Below are 21068 nucleotides of genomic sequence, written 5' to 3'. Positions count from 1 at the left end.
CACATGTGCCGCTTCTTTAAAGAGTCGTACTGTATTTAATAGTTGTGTGTGTCATACAGTGTAAGTTTTAGTAAGAAACAAAAATAGCATTTTTAAAATGGAGATCCTTATTTATAATTACACCTCACCTGTTAAACTGAACAAAAAACACACATCTATATAAATAAAGTAAATGTATATTTTAGTAGCAAAAAAGCTGTACTGCAATTAATGACTAAAAATGATTAAAACCTATAAAGTGCATTTATATTTACATTTAAGAAATGTTTAACTGCCATTATCAATATATATATTATATACTGCAGAAAGTAGACTGGGGTTGTTTTGCTTGTATTTAGAAAGAAAAATCTGCTGAAGGAGTAAGCGAAATTTACTTGACAAGATTTCTTAAAGTAAACTAAATAACCATTAATAGAAATTTTTGGATATTTAATGACATAATTTAAATACTTTTCATTTGGCTTAGATTTCATTTTTTGCTGTGCCTTGCCTTTCCTATCTATCTATCTATCTATCTATCTATCTATCTATCTATCTATCTATCTATCTATCTATCTATCTATCTATCTATCTATCTATCTATCTATCTATCTATCTATCATATAGTGCCTTTCATATCTATCTATCTATCATATAGTGCCTTTCATATCTATCTATCTATCTATCTATCTATCTATCTATCTATCTATCTATCTATCTATCTATCTATCTATCTATCTATCTATCTATCTATCTTATAGTGCCTTTCCTATCTATCTATCTATCTATCTATCTATCTATCTATCTATCTATCTATCTATCTATCTTATAGTGCCTTTGCTATCTATCTATCTATCTATCTATCTATCTATCTATCTATCTATCTATCTATCTATCTATCTATCTATCTATCTATCTATCTATCTATCTATCATATAGTGCCTTTCATATCTATCTATCTATCTATCTATCTATCTATCTATCTATCTATCTATCTATCTATGTTAGAGAAATACTGAAAACTTTTTTTAATTAAATTGTACAGTATTTCATCTAAGTACATTACAGAAAAAATAAACAATATGAGAGCTTGTAATTATAAGAAGCATTTTATTTTCTTTAATGCTTTCTGTCTTATGGATAAATAGTTTTGTGCATATTTTATTAGCTGAAGTACATATTTTAAAGATTTTTTTTATTTTAGTATTTTTATGATCACTGAACAATAAGCTTACAGAATTTAATTTTGTTAATAAAACTGAACAGTTAACCCCTGTGGTCTACAGTTTAGTTATAAAAATACCAAAAATAACACTTCAATAAAGGATATAAGGCTTCTATGTGTGTGGTTATGCAGGAGCTTAGTGTAAAAAGTTTTTAAAGGGATAAAGGAAAAAAAAAATAGAATCGGCCAATCTAGTAACATGAATTTGGTGATTGGTATCGGCCTTAAAAAACCTGATTGGAGCATCCCTACTATAAAAGTATTCAATCCTTTGAAAATTTCACTTTTGATTGTTAAACATTGACTCACAGTTTATTTAAGACTCTAAAAAATACTCTTTAAAGTCAATGCAAAAACAAAATTCTGCAAAGTGGTCTAAAAAAATAAAACATCAGGGGATGAATCATTTTTATAGACACTATAAAAAATAAAAGGTTTAAAAATTATGGAGACATGAGAAGCTGAGGGACTGTAACCAACTTACAAATCTACATGAAAGCACAAGAGTGTGTGAGGAGAAGTGTGGTCTTTTAAAGCCTTTGTTCTCTGCTTCGTGTGTATTATGCAAGTAAAGAAACTTTCTAAGCCAGAATATAATACGACAGATTGTGAAGCAGTTAGCCTAACATTATATCTAGCTGTATGAAAATACGGATTATAAACAGAGGATGTGCTTTTAAAAAGAGTAATTGCCAAGCATTTGACTAAGCTGCTCCCCATAAGCCGGCAGGCACAGATTCTTTTAAAGGCTTTACAAAGGGGGAAACATTTTACAGAAATTGTAAGAAATAAAAAGGTATAATAAAGAGGGTTACTCCTAAATGTAAACACTAGAGGATGCTCTTGTTGCAGCCCCAAACTCAGAATAATTTCAGCTGAGAGGCCCTTTGATTTAGCAAATTAAACACACAAGGAAAGGATCAATGGAGGGTGAACACAAAGTACAAAATAAATGATAAGAAACTAAAACATTTCTCTTGCTCTCTCTGGGCCTGCTGTAAAGGATCTTGAACCCTCATTTAAGAGGTTGGGTGGCTTGCCCTTTTGCCCTCCTTTAAGTTACTCCAAACCCGTCTTTTGTCTCCAGTCTCTATTTCTAATTTTTCTGGCCTCTCTTCTTCCCACATGAGAAGTGCTCGCCTCCTCTCTCCACCTGACTCCATGGTCGGTGAAGCACTGCATTAAATCTTCCTCTTGGGCTCACTTACAGCCAAGCCCCAGCATTACTTCTGTATTTTTGCAGAGGGCCACACACTCCCTGAAACAGAAGGTACACTTGAAAATCAGAGGGGAAAATGGACATGGCTTGGTTTTTAATGATGCTTTAACTAGTAACATGCAAGCAGCTATAGACACAGTGAGCACATCATCATCTTCAGAAGAAGACTCTCTGGCACAGCAGGGATGTGGATAAGTTTGTTGTTTGATACTGATTTTTCTTTCTGCCTGTTGAACTGTGTCCAGGTGGTTATGTTAAAAAAAAAGCTGGATGGCTCGACAATTTCCAAAACGCAGAACGCTGGTGTCAAACCACGGAGACATAATGCTATGATTCTGGCACCAAAATAGCAAAATATGGTGAGGCCTACAAAAAGACTCCCCAAAACAGGCCAGAATCCTGACTGGCTTGCCCAAAAACAAGTGAAACCCCCAGGGAAAGCCCGACCCCAGGCAAAGGGAAGCTCTCAAAATGAAGAACAGTCTTTTAAAGTTCAAAAATCAATCAAAAAATCTCTAACTAAGCCCCAGAAGACTAAGGATGACTGTAAACTCCAGGCTTGTGGATGAATGGGCAAACAAAAAAAATCTTTATAAATGGGGATATGTATTACCAAAAGAAAAAAAAATAAGAAAAGGCTTAAAAAAGCAAAAAGGACCGTCTGAAAGTCCAAAAATTACAAACCCAAAATCGAAAACCAAAATATTGTAATGAAATGGTCCATACAGTACTTCCATGTCAATTACACTTTAGTGACACTGCAGGAAATCAATCAATGAAAGATTTAACAATGTAAAAATTGTAATAAGTAATAATGCTCTCTGTTATTTTAGATATTTACTTTTCAACAAGGCTTTAACTTAATTAGTGTTCACATTTGTGGCACAAGCCAAAATAACTTTATATGGGTGTTCATGCAAGCAAAATCCGAGCGTAAAAAATACATAACACAAAAAAAAACAAAATAAAATATCACATATACTTCTGCATAACCAATGACAACATAAATCACAATTACATACTAATTATTGACTATGTTTGCTGCCCACTACTGTGAATATCTAAGTTGGACATAAAGTTTAAATGAATATTGAGTGGCAGAGAATTTTATTTGAGTTTATTTGGGTGAAGGTCTGAACACATAGGTCTAGTTATGCATAAACAAATACTTCTGGCCCAACCGGTCAGTGTTCAATAAGTTTGAACACAAAATGGCAAAAAGGGATGAACAGAACCTTAAAACAAACAAAAAACCTGACAAGGACTAAGACCCCAAACTAAAGAGGCAGGCTTTCAGGCCATCATAGCCCCAGAATGACAGCTGGCTTTAAAAGTGCAAAAACATTTAAGAATTTCCCAGATATGCAAAAGTGCCATTCAATGGAGATTTAACACTTAGCTTTTAAAGGACAAGGCCAATGAAGATTCTTTAAATATTAATAACTAGACAAAGAGCCCGTTTCAACAACATAAGATGAAACAGGCACGAGTTTGTGTCAGTAGTGTATGAAGAACAAATGATAAGTAAGAAATAAATAAGAAAGTGATGTAAGTAATGATAATTAACTAAGAGGTTTGGGATATGTACGACTTATTCACGGCAAAAAATACTGTACACTTAAAAAAGACATGCTATCTATGACAACGTTTTTTGTTTGTATACTGGAGGCCTGTCGGTATGCAACTAAAGTTGTAAAATCTCTCTGTAGACAACATTTTTGGTGAAGACACTCTTACTGTTTGGTAGTAATTTCCCTTGACGTGGCCCATCTTTAACTTGCACCTTCACATCACTCGCCCGCTGAAAGTACTTAATAATAATATGTTCTTACGTATTATTTTGAGTGTGAGGGTTGGCTGTGATCGGGGCTAATATCCTACACCTGGGCGGAAGGATTTGGGATTTCAGAATAATAATGCGTAGGCTAAATCCACCGCCTGCCGCGATGAAGCAAATTTTCTCTTTAGAGGCATTTGTATAAGTTGGAAGTGAGACGAACTTTGAAATGTTTAAGTCATGAATGTACCTGTTGAAGACAGTTGTATAATGCGTAGGCTAAATCCACCGCCTTCCGCGATGTTGGGGTTGGATGTGCAGAAGGTGACTGCGCATTCGGCTTCGGACGGACGTTCGTCGGATGAAGCAAATTTTCTCTTTGGAGGCATTTGTATAAGTTGGAAGTGAGACGAACTTTGAAATGTTTAATTCATGAATGTACCTGTTGAAGACAGTTGTATAATGCGTAGGCTAAATCTGCCGCCTGCCGCGATGCTGGGGTTGGACTTCGGTCTCGTAAGGTTTTTCGGGCAGCGGCGCAGAAGGCGACTGCGCATTCGGCTTTGGACTGACGTCAGTGAGTGCGCAGAAGGCGACTGCGCATTTGGCTTCGGATGGAGGTGAGTGAGTGAGGAGGCAGGTGAATTATGTATAAGATTTTTTTACTAAAAAATAAATAAAGTAAAAACATAAAAAAACAAAAATATGAGGATTTGCCAAAAATTCAAGCAAAGACAAACATTAGAATAGTAGGAAAGTTGTGACGAGAACAGGCAATTTATCCCAAGAAGCACGTCCACCTAATTCATCGATGAGGTTGTCCAAATAATATCAAGTTGAGATTTAAAGGTTTCTGAAATCCTACTCTTCACCACACTACTTGGTCATTTATTCCATGTGTCGGTGGTTCTTTGAGTGAACAAAGAACACTTTTTTTGAACACTTTTGCAAAATCTGCCCTTAACAAGGTTCCAACTGTGTTCCTGCTACAGAATTTATTTAAGGTAACAGCTGCACTCCACTGGACTAATTCCCTTCATAACTTGAAACACTTCTATCATGTCCCCTCTTAATCTCCGTTTGCTTAAACTGAAAAGGCTCAGTTCCCTTTAGTCTCTCCTCATAGCCCGTACCTCTCAGCCCTCTCATCAGTCTGGTTGACTTTCTCTAGCGCTGCTGTGTCTTTTTGTAATATTGAGTCTTGGACAACACTCCAGCTGAGGCCTCACTAGTGTGTTACAAAACTTCAATATAAACTCCCTTGACTTGGACTCCCCACCTTGTACTATAACCTAACACCATATTAGGTTTCTGAATTTCTTCTGTACACCATCAGGATGTAGCAAAATACAATAACCAGTAACAAAATTCATTAAACCAAAAAAAAATACAACAATCACAGAGCGATCTTTACTCTACAAAAACCATAGAAAAACTCAGAAAAAGCAAAGCTACACGCATAATACAAACTTGATAAAAGTCAGATTCCTGATAGTGCCCATGTGAAGTCCCAAACAAAACGGCACCTCAATGATGTCACAAACATAGCAATATACAAATTCTAAATTAAGTGATTAAAAAAAATGACAAAAAGAAGATACCACAATGAAGAAAGAAATAATTAATGCCTTAATAACAACTACAACTTCTATGGTGTAATACGGCCTTGAAATTGTAAGTGGGACAGAACAACAGGCCAGAGCGCCATCTAGTGACTCCTGGTGTCCCTGCACCCCTGAACCTGGCTTGGCTTTAAACAGCCTTCTATTCACCCCGTGTTTAATTTGCAAATCATGAAATGTCAAAACTCATAGTGACTGCTTGGGTGGTATAATGGGGGTATGGTGAGAATGGCAATTTGGAGCACAGTGCTATTAACGATGGATCCCATCATCAGCCTAATAAATACATGAAATCAATACTGTTCATATGTAAACTCAAACTAGTATTTTGCAAAGATATCTTGTAATCTTAAGTTGTTTTACTGTCTACACTCTGTCCATCCCATTCCATTTGGAGTTTTCGCTCACCTGAACTTTAGCTGATGTGTCTTCATCCCCACTGCCTTGTTCTCATTCCCTTTTCAATCTCCATGTCAGCATCCACACCTGCTGCACTACACCATTGTGTGGTAGACAATATTAAATGATTCGCTATATTGCCAAAAGTACTGGGACGCCTGCTCTCCTGTTCACAAACATGAACTTTAATGACATCCCATTCTTAATACATAGGCTTTAATAGTAATAATAATACATTTTATTTATATAGTGTCTTTCGCATTCTCATGGCACTTGATATGGATTTGGCTCACCCTCTGCAGTTCTAACAGCTTCAACTCTTGTGGGAAGGCTTTCCACAAGGTTCAGGAGAGTGTCTATGGGAATTTTTGACCATTCTTCCAGGAGAGCATTTGTGAGGTCAGCCACTAATGTTGGAAGAGAAAAAGACCTGGCTCGCTCACAGTCCCCGCTCTAATTCATCCCAAAGGTGCTCTATTGAGTTGAGGTCAGGGCTGTGTCTAGGCCAGTCAAGTTGCTCCACACCAAACTCGCTCATCCATTTCTTTATAGGCCTGGCTTTGTGCACAGTCATGTTGGAACAGGAAGGGGCCATCCCCAAACTGAAATTGTCCAAAATGTCTTTGTTTGCTGAAGCATTAAGAGTTCCTTTCACTGGAACTAAAGGGCCAAGCTAAACCCCTGAAAAACAACCCCATACCACACTCCCCCCCCCCTCCACCAAACTTTACACTTGGCACAATGCAGTAGCGTAATGCAAGTAACGTTTTCCTGGCATCCGCCAAACCCAGACATGTCCATCGGATTGCGCGATTCTTCACTGCAGAGGACACGTCTCCACTACTCTAGAGTCCAGTGACGGTGGGCTTTACAACACTGCATCCGACGCTTTGCATTGCACTTGGTGATGTCAGGCTTGGATGCAGCTGCTCGGTCATGGAGACCCATTCCATGAAGCTCTCTGTCTACGCTGCACCGTTCTTGAGGTTTTGGAGGTCTGTAGCTATAGACTCTGCAAAAAGTTGGTGACTTCTGCACACCTCAGCATGTGCTGTCCCCGCTCTGTGATTTTAGTGTAGTGTAGTGGCCTACCACTTTGTGGCTGAGTTGCTGTTGTTCCCACTTTGTTATAATACCACTAACAATGGGCTGTGGAATATTTAGTAGAGAGGAAATTTCACAAATGGACTTATTGCACAGGTGGCACCCTATCACGGTACCACGCTTGAATTCACTGAGCTCCTGACAGCGACCCAGTCTGTCACAAATGTTTGTAGAAGTTGTCTGCATGCCTAGGTGCTCGATGGTATACACCTGTGGCCATGGAAGTGATTGGAAAACTTGAATTCAATGATTTGAAGGGGGGTCCCAATACTTTTGGCAATATAGTGTAAGTAAAAATAAACTACCGTATTAATAAAGTATCTATCTATCTATCTATCTATCTATCTATCTATCTATCTATCTATCTATCTATCTATCTATCTATCTATCTATCTATCTATCTATCTATCTATCTATCTACTGTATTTTATAAAAAGGATACTGCACACACTTAAACAGTCTAATATTCTAACTCTGCATTGTTTCAACTGCTTAAATAAATAGGAGAAAAGCTTTTAATCATTATCCCGCTCTAAGATTTTCTATGAAAGTACCTTAGGTTCTTGTCTATAAGCCGGACTCATGTATAAGCCGGAGACCAAAAATCATACGAATTTTTAAAATAAAATCGTATCATAGATAAGCCGGACTCATGGATAAGCCGAACGTACTATAACCTATAACTAATAGAAGGGAGGGAGGTCAGTGGTCTCACTCGCACCCATTTAATTTCTTTAAGGGGGGAGAGAGTGTGAGATATTGGCGTCTCTCTCACTCCCCGCATGGCGCGGTTGGAGCGGCCGGAGCGCGTTCTTTCTGCTCTGGGCGTCGCCGAGTCAACACGCGCGCGTAGCGGTCATTTAAATTGTGATTTTATATGTAAGCATATTTAAATATATATCGCGGATTTTTTGCTGGTTCGCGGATTTCTGCGGACAATGGGTCTTTTAATTTCTGGTACATGCTTCCTCAGTTGGTTTGCCCAGTTGATTTCATACAAGGGACGCTATTGGCAGATGGCTGAGAAGCTACCCAACTTACTTTTCTCTCTCTCTCTCTTGCGCTGACTTTCTCTGATCCTGACGTAGGGGGATTGAGCAGGGGGGCTGTTCGCACACCTAGACGATACGGACGCTTGTCTAAAAATGCTGAAAGATTATCTTCACGTTGCTACCTTCTGTGCAGCTGCTTTCTGAAGCGACATGCTGCACGGTGCTTCGCATACTTAAAAGCTCGAAGGGCACGTATTGATTTTTGATTGTTTGTTTTTCTCTGTCTCTCTCTCTCTGCTCCTGACGGAGGGGGTGTGAGCTGCCGCCTTCAACAGCTTTGTGCCGCGGTGCTTCGCATACTTAAAAGCCAAACAGCCCTATTGATTTGTTTGCTTTCCTCTCTCTGTCTGACATTATCTGCTCCTGACACGCACTCCTTTGAAGAGGAAGATATGTTTGCATTCTTTTAATTGTGAGACGGAACTGTCATCTCTGTCTTGTCATGGAGCACAGTTTAAACTTTTGAAAAAGAGACAAATGTTTGTTTGCAGTGTTTGAATAATGTTCCTGTCTCTCTACAACCTCCTGTGTTTCTGCGCAAATCTGTGACCCAAGCATGACAATATAAAAATAACCATATAAACATATGGTTTCTACTTCGCAGATTTTCTTATTTCGCGGGTGGTTCTGGAACGCAACCGCCGCAATGGAGGACGGATTACTGTATAAGCCGGACTTATGTATAAGCCGATATTCTATTTTTTCATTTTCACAACTTTTTTCCTTAGATAAGCCGCGGCTTATAGACAAGAACTTAGGGTAAAGAAAGTCCACAGTCTACAGACTCTGTATGGTCAATATGAGGAAATCAAATCCTGCAAACCTCACAACCAGATCTGAAATTTCTGGGTGAAGCCTTTGACCACCATTATGTCATCTCTGTCTCCAGATTTCATAAACCCAAGCCTGGGAAAGATGGATAACCTGGCTGACTGCCACATGTCCATATCTACATAAAGGTGAAAGTCTTTTAAAAAGAGCTAACACTTGATCAAGAAGCACACTGCGCAATTCAATAACCTGCACTCTGAGCACAAAGAAGAGAATGTGTAAAAGTGTATTTCTGAAGATCACATCAGAAATTCAAATACAGGCCTCCCTGTAAATTAAACACTGCTAAATAAAAGGTAAAATGATTATGTTTCTGGAAGCAGCATAATATAAAATGTTCTAAAAGTTTTATATTTGCTGTGATGTATCTGAATGGGGTGATAAATAAATCTGCAGCTAACACACTGATGGGACTATATTATGATTCATTTAAAATCATTCATTTCAAACTGATACTTTCACAATTTCCCTGATACTATTAATTTAAAAAGAAGGACAACCACGACATTGTGACGACGCGGGTTCAGCTCCACGCTCCCATCGTCCTTACGGGAGCCCTTGAACCCGACACCATCAGTAATGTCACCGATGAGCTTGGCAGTGAGGCATAACAATGAAGCAAGGGGATGGTGCAGAAGTGCCAAGTGCTTTTATTAAAAACAAAACCAACAACAATCAAAAACAAAGTGTTCAAATAAATAGTGCAGTGTATCAAATATCCATAAATAAATAATCCCATAAAACGAGTGAAATTGTGGAGGTTAAAATCCAATAGAAAAAATCTTTAAAAAACCAACGAGTTTAAAACAATGGCTGGAAGCAGTCTCTTAAAAAACAAAACCTGGTGTCTTCCTTTTACCTGGCGGCTCCCCTGCTTCTCCCATCAGGCTTTGCAACAGGAGAGTCGCCCTACCTGCAGCTGATATTCTCTCTCCGTTCTAATCTGGAGGCTTCCTGATCCCTGGCTTCGGTTCCGCACTCTCCAGACCAAGACTTAGGTTTCCCCCCCAATGGCTAGGATGCTCACGTTGGGGTATCGCTGAGCTGCTGCATATGCACTCTCCTTCCCGCTCACTCAGATCAGCTGCTCAGCTGCTTCTGGATGTGCCGAGGACTCCGCGAAAGCTCAGGGGGGATAGGGCTTTTTCCGTTGTGGCTCCAAGGCTCTGGAATTCACTGCCGATCCACATTAGACAGGCCTCCTCACTGCCCATTGTTAAGTCTGCTCTTAAGACTTACCTTTTTGGTTCGGCGTTTGATCCTGTGTGAGCAGTTGATTTTTCTCTGTTTTAACTCTGTTTAGTTGTTTTTACTATGTTTTAAATTAGTTTTATTTATTGTATTTTATTTACTTATTTATTATTTTGTATTTGTTTAAAATTTATTTTAGCCTATGTTCAGCACTTTGGTCAGCGGCTGTTGTATGTAAAGTGCTTTATAAATAAAGTTGACTTGACTTGACTACTGACTGACAGCATAGTTAACCTTTCTATTTCATCTTACTGCCAAGTGCTTTGCACAGTTTCGTTTTCTCTCTTCATCTTTCCATAGTTATTTAATGCATTTGTCTAATACACAAGAAGAAATGGGACACTGAATCACTGAGCATTTCAAGTGCATGGACTGGAGAAAATTGAGGGTGGGTTTTTAGGAAGAAACCCTGCAGCCGGAGTCTTCACAACACATTGCAAACTTTTTATGTAAGTAGTCCCCCCAGATGTGTATTCTTGAAAAGAGAACCACATCTGGCCCCGTGACACTATGTCCAAGGTATCATTTGAAATGACCCTTCTGCAGTATCTTGGTTCATTAAAACAGTTAACAACAATGGATGCAGGGAGGTCTTTGTTCATTGCTTCACTCACAGTACAGATATGACCAAGTGCCACACACAAATCTTTATACAGCAGCCTTACCAGAACAAAGGAATTACACAAACTGAACATTTCAGAATAGTAAAAGACGTTTCAAACAAAACATTACAAAGGGATCCAGAACTGGACGAGAGGGCTAACAGACAGAGAGTTGTATCACACTGACGACGCATAATACAGCAACGCAAAAGCTCAGCTAATTTTCTCTTTTAATAAACTACAGTACAGTTTTTCTGAAAGGTCTCCTCTCCATTTGTGTTTCCACTTTGCATAAAGAGAAGCTCTGCTTGCTTACCAGGCTCAATTCCATCACCGTAATTAGAATTCCAGATGGTTTGACTCACCTGTCCAAAATGCACAGTTATTGGACGCCGCTCTTCTCGCTGTCTTGGCTCCTTTCTCTCAGTAGATGGCGAGGGGGCAGCCTTTTGCTGTGATTCGTCTGCCGCCATTGAGTAGCCATTCTCTGCAATATCCTGCACAGGAGGAAAAGACAATTTTTTTGGTAAGGAATATTCTTGAATGAAGTTAGGAGATGATGTGGAGTGAGGCAGACTAAGCCATTTAAAAAGTTAGAACAACCAAAACAGAAACGAGACACAAGAGAAAGAAAAAATAAAAAAAACATACTGTTAGTAGACATAAGAAAAATGTGCTACCTTTTATTAGCTAGGAAAGTGTGGGTACATGGCAGTATGATAATCCAGTCTACATGTACAATATTTTGTAGATCTAGAAAAAGCATAAGACAGGACCCCATAGCATGTGTTGTGGGCTAACAGGGCTGCCTTTTGGTATTCGTCCCCTATATGAATGCTGGGAGATCTGTGTCTGAATACTTGGCATTAAGTTGAATTTGTTCACTGTGTGTTTCAGACTCCATCAAGGCTGCGTCTTGTCATCATTCCAGTTTGTGGTTTTCTTGGAGAGGATATCAAAAGTGCAGCCGAGCATGTCAGGGTGTTGAGTTGGGAGAAGCTAGTGGTAGCGTTGTTGAGTTATGAAGATATTGTGGTTCTCTTTGCCTCATCTGTGACCTTCGGCACGCACTCAAATGATTTGAGTGTGAAGTGGCTGAGATGAGGATTAGCACCTCTAAGTCTGACGTCATGGCTCTCTCTCAAAAGAAAATGGACTGGTCTCTCCAGATGTGGGGGGAACAACTTTGCTTACCGGAAGAGTTCAAGAATCTCGGGATTTTGTTCACGAGTAATGGAAAAAGGGAAAGTGAGATTAACAAGCTGTTCTGCAGACGCCATACAAGTCCGTATTGCTGAAGCCGGAGCTGAGTCTAAAGATAAAGCTCTTGACATCCCTGTCCTTAACTGTGGTCATGAACTGGGGGAGATGGCCAAAAGAATGAGATTGCGAACACAAGCAGCAGAAATTAGGTTTCTTCGCAGGGCTACTGGGCAGACACTCTGTGATATTGTAAGAAGCTCAGTGATTCGGGAGAGCCTCAGAGTAGAGTCACTGCTGCTCTGCCAGTTGAGGCGGTTTGGGCATAAGAATGCCCCCCAGGTGGCTCCCCCTAGAGCTGCTCTGGGCACGTCTGATTGGGCGGAGACCCTGCAGCAGACCCAGTATATTCTGGAGGGGTTATATGTCTCGGCAGGTTTGGGAACACCTAGGAATTTGCCACAAAGTGCTGGAATCTATAGCTGGGGACAGGGAATGATGAGATGACCTGCTGCCATTGCAACCCTCAACAGAAAAAACAAGGAAGAACAGTAAATTCAGTCTGGCTTGTGTTAACAGTGAAGTTAACCAATCTGTTTTTCTGTTTGCTTTTTTTTTATTGCATTGCTTTAGAAGTTTGTTTCTGCTGCGTCGTGAACACCTGTCATTTTGCTGCTTAATGCTTCTACACCAGTAGGATGAGTAGCATATACTTTTCAATACACTTTTAAGTCATAACAAAATCCTTAAACATGTTTAATCAGGATGAGTGGGCAAAGGTTACCCAGTAACATTATGTGCAGGCCAAAAATCAGACCAGGCGAGAGCATTATCCCCATCATGCACACCATCACTCTCAAGTGTGGCCAAATTAGAGTCAGACATTAACTTAAGAAGCCCGTCTTTTGGGGGTCCATGCAGATGGTAGGAGAATGTGCAAGGTGTGCATGGTCAGTGCCTGGGACTGGGATTCGAATCCAAGACGTTTTGTCCGTGAGGTAGCAGTGTGACCCGCTACACCATTAACCCTAACCCTAATTCTACTTTCTAAATGTATGTTCAACTCCAGTTCCAAAATAGTTGGGACAGTAGGGAAAATTCTTATTAAAAAAAGAAAAGAGTGATTTGTAAATCTCAAGGAATTTAGTCCAACTTGGTGAGTAAACGGCAAGGTCGAAAACCACTTGTGAATGTGCGTGATCTCCAATTCCTCAGACATCACTGTTCTAAAAACTGTCAAATGTTTGTAATGGATATCACACACATGGGCTCAGGAATACTCTGGTAAACCTTTTTCAGTCAATACCATCCATCCATCCATTTTCCAACCCGCTGAATCCGAACAAAGGGTCACGGGGGTCTGCTGGAGCCAATCCCAGCCAACACAGGGCACAAGGCAGGAACCAATCCTGGGCAGGGTGCCAACCCACCGCAGGACACACACAAACACACCCACACTCAGTCAATACCATTCACCAAAAAAAAAAAAAAAACAGCTACCGTGTCTTCCAGACCAAAGACAAAAAGGACCATCCAAGCTGGATCCATCAGCATCAGGCCTAAAAGCCAGCACCTATCATGATAATGAGTGTACATCAATGCCAATGGTGATTTGTGGCAGTGCCATTAATGCAGAAAGATGTGTACAATTTTTAGATCAACATATGCTGCTATCCAGACATCATGTCTTCCAAGGATGTCCCTGAGTTTTCTGCCCAGATTACAAGTGCAGGGCTTCTGGTACTCAATTGGCCTGTCTGCAGTACTAACATGTGTGGCACATTATGAAATGCAAAACACGGTAATGAAGGCCATGTACAAGTGTGCAGCTGAAGACTTGCCTAATGAATCAATAGAGGAGAACTCCACATGTCAAAATGAATCAACTTGTGTCGTTAGTACCCAAATTCTTAATAAGTGTTATTAAACAAAATGATGTGACACAATGGTAAACACTCAACTGGCCCAACAATTAAATTCACAAGGTAAAATGTTCTGGTTATCTTCTACACAACAGACCAACACAATACCAGCGCTTGCCATCCATAGAAATTTTCAGATGAGTCGTCTATCATAGGCTGCATTATTAATCACAAAGAGCTGGGAAGGACTTCATCTTGTGGTGCAGAGACAATAACTGCAACTCAGCATCAGCAAGACAAAAGAGATGAGAGATGGTGGTAGACTTCCAGTGTGCCAATGAACCTCTGAGACTAGTCACCATTCAGGGGAGGACGTAGAAGTGGTGCAGAACTACAAGTACCTAGGGGTCCACATAAACAACAAACTGGACTGATCTGACAACACAGTGGCATTGGACAAGAAGGACCGTAGCAGACTGGGCTTACTAAGGAGACTCAGCTCTTTAGATGTGTGCAGCCAAGCTACTAGGAAAGTTCTACCAGTCCATAGTAACCACTGTGGTGCTCTACACCATGGTCTCCTGGGGAAGTAACTTGAGTTCACAAGAGGCACAACAGGAAAACCTGCTCCATCACTGGGCAAAACCTGGACACACTGGAAGCTGCTGTGGAAAAAAAAACTGAATACCACCATGAAAAATCCTCTCCATCCCATCCAGGAGGCACTCTCTTGGAGAACTTTTAGCCATAGGCACATTCTACCATGTTGTGATAAGAAGTGCCTCAAGGGGTCTTTTCCGCCTATTACTTTGAAGCAACTCAATGTTTCCTCTCAATGTACAGTACATATCTGTAACATACCTGCATAACTTATTATTAATGTTTAACTTATTATTTATTTATTGATTGATTGATTGAATGGCTCAATTATTTGTCCTGTGAGTCTGCATTCTTGTTTACTTTATGTTTCTGCTGCTGTATAGGATTATAAAAGATGATCTAATCTAACCAAATAATCTGTGGCTGTAGTGTTTTCAATATAGTACAGGGTAAACAAAATTTTTTTTTGCTTTTATTAGAATTTTCCCTTCTGTCCCAACTGTTCTGGAACTGGTTTTGATATCTACAGTACTATGCAAAAGTTTTAGGCAGGTGTGAAAAAATGCTGTAAACAAAGAATGCTTTCAGAAATATAAATAATGATTGTTTATTGTTATCAATTTACAAAATGCAAAGTGAGTGAACAAAAGAAAAATATAAATTTGGTGTTACTACCTTCTGCCTTCAAACCAGCATCAATTCTTATAGGTCCACTTGCACAAAGTCATTGATTTTGTAGGATTCTAGTCAGGTGTCTGATCAACAAATTCTACCAAACAGGTGCTAATGATCATCAATGTCACACGTAGGTTGAAACACAGTCATTAACTGAAACAGAAACAGCTACCAAGGTGAAACAACCAAACTCTGCTACCAAGGTGAGGTTGTGGAAGACAGTTTCATGTCATGGCAAGATTGATCACAGCAAAAAGACACAAGGTAGTTCTACTGCATCAGCAAGGTCTCTCCCAGACAAAGATTTCAAAGGAGACTGGGGTTTCAAGATGTGCTGTTCAAGCTCTTTTGAAGAAGCACAAAGAAACGGGCAACGTTGAGGATCGTAGATGCAGTGGTCGGCCAAGGAAACTTAGTGCAGCAGATGAAAGACACATCAAGCTTATTACCCTTCGAAATCGGAAGATGTCCAGCAGTGCCATCAGCTCAGAACTGGCAGAAACCAGTGGGACCCAGGTACATCCATCTACTGTCCGGAGAAGTCTGGCCAGAAGTGGTTTTCATTAGGGATGCACCGATACCACTTTTTTGGAAAACGAGTACGAGTACTTGCATTTCAGTACTCGCCGATACCGAGTACTTAATAAAAACATGATTTAAATTTACAGGTAACAGCTTTAGTCATATAATTTAACAAAAAAAACAAGAAACTCTCGTCTATCCACTGGGAGGTTAGGCTAATTAGCGACACGGGGCTAACACTGCTTGTCCAAATATCCGTGGTGAAACTAAACGCAGAGGAGGCTTGCAGTAGGCTGTGGATATGTTTTTTCACGGAGTCGTGTAGTTTAGGCAGCTCCGTGTCAGTCATGTAGCGGCGGCTTGGGATATCATATCTGGGCTCCAGAACATGGAGGAGACGCAGGAATCCCACATTTTCTACCTCCGAGAGTGGCTGGTCACTCAATGCAATGTACTCGATAATTGCCTGTGTTATTTTCACAGCACGTGGATTGTCTCTGGACATTTTCTCTCGTCTTGCAAGAGTTTGCTGCAGCGTGGGTTGTGTTAGTTTAGAAGCGTGGGTAAACTCTTTGTACTCGTTGTCGTGTTGGGATTTTAGGTGCTTGATTAAATTACTTGTGTTAAATGCGCTACCTTTTGAGCCTCCTCTGGACAATTTCGCTGAGCACAATTTGCAGTCCGCCTTTGTTTTGTCGTCTTCATTCACTTTGAAATAGTTCCACACGGCTGACATGTCTCGCCTCGCCTTCTCCCCGCTCTGAGCTGCAGCCGGGGCCTGGGGGCGGGCACTCGGCGCCTGTGATTAACCCCTTACACGCCGCTCAAACATAGACATTTCTCAGACCGTGGTATCGGTCCCCGGTATCGGGGGACTTTTAACGAGTACGAGTACTTTAGAAAATGTGGTATCGAGGCCGATACCAGATACCCGTTTCGGTATCGGTGCATCCCTAGTTTTCATGGAAGAGTTGCAGCCAAAAAGCCATACCTCCAACGTGGAAACAAGGCCAAGTAACTCAAGTATGCATGAAAACATAGGAACTGGGGTGCAGAAAAATGGCAGCAGGTGCTCTGGACTGATGAGTCAAAATATGAAATATTTGGCTGTAGCAGAAGGCAGTTTGTTCGTCGAAGGGCTGGAGAGCGGTACAATAATGAGTGTCTGCAGGCAACAGTGAAGCATGGTGGAGGTTCCTTGAACATTTGGGGCTGCATTTCTGCAAATGGAGTTGGAGATTTGGTCAGGATTAATGGTGTTCTCAATGCTGAGAAATACAGGCAGATACTTATCCATCATGCAATACCATCAGGGAGGCGTATGATTGGCCGCAAATTTATTCTGCAGCAGGACAACGACCCCAAACATACAGCCAAAGTCATTAAGAACTATCTTCAGCATAAAGAAGAACAAGAAGTCCTGGAAGTGATGGTATGGCCCCCACAGAGCCCTGATCTCAACATCATCGAGTGTGTCTGGGATTACATGAAGAGACAGAAGGATGTGAGGAAGCCTACATCCACAGAAGATCTGTGGTTAGCTCTCAAAGATGTTTGGAACAACCTACCAGCCGAGTTCCTTCAAAAACTGTGTGCAAGTGTATCTAGAAGAATTGATGCTGTTTTGAAGGCAAAGGGAGGTCACACCAAATATTGATTTGATTTAGATTTCTCTTTTGTTCATTCACTGCATTTTGTTGATTGATGAAAATAAATGATTAACACTTCCATTTTTGAAAGCATTCTTTGTTTACAGCACTTTTTCACACCTGCCTAAAACTTTTGCACAGTACTGTATAACAATAAATTGAACTGAGTTCTAGTAATAAACTCTAATTGCAGGGCCTATTTAGAAGCACCCATCAACATCCCAGCATGCCCATGTACACAGGACACCAAGCTCTGTTCTTAACAACAGCAGGAAGCAACATATCAGTCACAGGCCTATTATCGACTAAATATTCTGAAAAAAAGAACATTCTGCTTGGTGACAGGAACTTCAAGAGTTAACGGTAATTTGAATTTTTAAATCTGTAGATCTGACTTTTTGATATGGAAATGCTTCTGCTAAGACTGGTCCCACTTTCTACTCTTGCACAGTAACATCTCCCTAAGCACAAGTGCAATGATGAAAGGGACTGACGATGAGCTGTAAAATTTTTAGCTGTCTAGCCCTGCGCTCAAAGGATTACATGCTGGAAGGCAGACAATAAGAACTGCAGAAAACATAATAATGAAAAGCAACAGAATGGAATATCGGAAGACATTACACCGGACCGAGTGCTCTCTAACTGTCAATCTGATTTGAAAAATGCACAGTCCTGGAGAAATAAAGCTAGCCAATGGGCGACGAAATACACGTAAAAGACATAAAAGTTCATCTCTGCACCAGTGACTGTGTTTGGGTCAGTGTCTCCTCTGAGTTGTAGATCTGATTGAACTGAGCTAAACGGGCTTTAGACAAAGTGGCAAAGTGCCCGTTTATTAATGTGTTATGTGTTACTACAAGTGGTGACAAAATGGAAAAGATTCAATGATATTTCATAAATTACTAAACTAACTCCATTTTTCATTTACAAAGAGACACATTATTTCTTACATCTTGCCTGACTGAATGGGTAAAGGAGCCATAAGCAGGGAATTTCAAAAAAATGGAATAGTCAAAGGTGTTTATAACTCTAATGCTGTCTTTCACAATACGGGAGAACTTTTCTCATTGAAAATTCAAAATCTTTCATGAAAATGTAATAATGTGAAACTCTGTACTGCAAAAAAACACACTGTATGTTGGCAGTGGGAAAATACACAACATATTAGACACCTTCTCAAATAAAAACGAACCCAAGGGAATTTAATTATGGACAACGAAACGACTGCCGCACATTTTAAGCTTTCCTGTGATTCAGCTTTAAAAACAAGAGTCTTAAATAATGAAAAATAATTAGGAGCCGCGTGTACCGCAGCTCTTTAAGGCTAAAGGTGAAAGAAGACAAATTTGAGGTGCTTGATACAAATAATATTAACTCATCTGTTGGCCTTGATTAATAACTGCATAGGAACATATAAACAGAAATATATTAAGAAAAATCTAGTTCACAATGCCATTAATTACAAAATATTCACTTTGACTTCAGTTGCTTAGAATGGCTAATCAGTACTGGAAGATTTAGTGAATAATTTACCATGTCCTACTTAAAAAAATAAATAATTTAAATAATCTTAAAAAAAGGTCAATGTACCATCACTGGGTATAACAATGAATACCAACAGTTACTAATTTTCATATATTATTGTGCCACAAAATTTTATTGTAACACAGTAGTTATGTTTTACACACTTTAATAGTTACCTTCCAAAACACAGGCTAATATTTGAAAGGGTAAGAAGATACAATCCAAGAATTGGGAAATCTGAATTCAATGTCTCCTTATGTTTAACTTCTCACTGCTAAATTGTTACATATTCAGTCTGTCCTCTGACTGGCTCAACTGGGAGTAAAGGGGCCTTCTAGGAAGACAGGAGCCAGTCATTATTTTAAGTAGGCATATAAAAGGATTTATAATGAGACACCTTAACAAAAAAATAATGCTACAGTACGAAATTCATACAAAATAAGGTGAATCATCAAAATAAAGGGTAATCATATTTAGTGCCAATGTTTCCTTCCTATCAAAAAAGCTGTACTGCAATTAATGACTAAAAATGATTAAAACCTATAAAGTGCATTTATATTTACTTTTAAGAAATGTTTAACTGCCATTATCAATATATATATATTATATCCTGCAGAAAGTAGACTGGGGTTGTTTTGCTTGTATTTAGCAAAAAAAAAAATCTGCTGAAGGAGTAAGCGAGATTTCTTAAAGTAAACTAAATAACCATTAATAGAAATTTTTGGATATTTAATGACATAATTTAAATACTTTTCATTTGGCTTAGATTTCATTTTTTGCAGTGTCTGTCTGTCTGTCTATCTATCATATAGTGCCTTTCCTATCTATCTATCTATCTATCTATCTATCTATCTATCTATCTATCTATCTATCTATCTATCTATCTATCTATCCATCATATAGTGCCTTCTCTATCTATCTATCTATCTATCTATCTATCTATCTATCTATCTATCTATCTATCTATCTATCTATCTATCTATCTATCTATCTATCTATCTATTATATAGTGCCTTCCCTATCTATCTATCTATCTATCTATCTATCTATCTATCTATCTATCTATCTATCTATCTATCTATCTATCTATCTATCTATCTATCTATCTATCTATCTATCTATCTATCTATCTATCTAAAGTTGGTCAAAGATGTGTGTGTTATGGTGTGCCAGTTAACCTAACTGAGTGACTGAGTGTGGGTGGGTGCATGAGAGTGCCCTTTATTCAACTGGTGCTCGCTTTGCTGTTGGGAAAGGGACAAGCCCCCCAGCAATAGAAGATTATTTGCACCACTTGCCCATGTATTGCATTGCAGTGTAGTTAACACGTTGGACAGCATTTAATTTTGCCATGGTTGTATCGTGTCATCATTAGAAACATATCAACTAAATGACTGATAGCTTTCCACTATGACACAAAATTTTCATACTGGTTTGACATGCAAAAGAATAGCGTATTGCGTTTTAATTCATGCCCACAGATCGTGTATCATAACTAAAAGCAAAGCTGATGTACTGCATTTCACTTAGCGGCTGCTCCAAGCGCATTACATTTAAATTCTGGCAATCACAGCAAAACTGAATGCAATCAAATGACCAATCAGAATCAAAAGGTTGGGCAGTTATAGAAAACACCTACATAAGGGGGGCAACACCAGCTGTTAAGAGCCAGGGGAAGGACTTCGTATTTCCACAAACTGAAATAACATATCTATTCATTTTTAAATTATTGCAAAGCACGTTATTATTTATTTCGCCTTCAGCTGAAGATACTGTTTCAAAGGAGATCAAACCTTGACATGTCTATATATGTTAACAAGTCAGACAAAGTCCAAATGGTGTAACGTTCAGGTGTGTTCGTGCGACTAAGCTAACTAATATACTTCCTTAGAAGGCTGGTGTCCTTCAACATCTGCAATAAGATGCCGCAGATGTTTTATCAGACGGTTGTGGCGAGTGCCCTCTTCTATGCGGT

The 21068-nt window shown here is 39.4% G+C and overlaps 1 protein-coding gene across 6 annotated transcripts in view; it reads right to left on the bottom strand.

Annotated features, from left to right (window-relative positions):
- The window catches only part of dennd1a (DENN/MADD domain containing 1A), a 1314459-nt gene that overhangs the window by 188054 nt on the left and 1105337 nt on the right, over window positions 1–21068 (bottom strand). For all 6 annotated transcript variants that reach the window (XM_051931936.1, XM_051931935.1, XM_028809158.2 and 3 more), the window contains exon 19: window positions 11427–11558. In XM_051931936.1, coding sequence (XP_051787896.1) covers window positions 11427–11558 — 132 coding nt within the window. The remainder of the gene's footprint in view (window positions 1–11426; window positions 11559–21068) is intronic.

Source organism: Erpetoichthys calabaricus, chromosome 9, assembly GCF_900747795.2.
Source record: "Erpetoichthys calabaricus chromosome 9, fErpCal1.3, whole genome shotgun sequence".
NCBI classification, from domain to species: Eukaryota; Metazoa; Chordata; class Cladistia; order Polypteriformes; family Polypteridae; genus Erpetoichthys; species Erpetoichthys calabaricus.
Note: the sequence above shows the minus strand (reverse complement) of the source record. Positions and strands in the feature narration are given on the sequence as shown.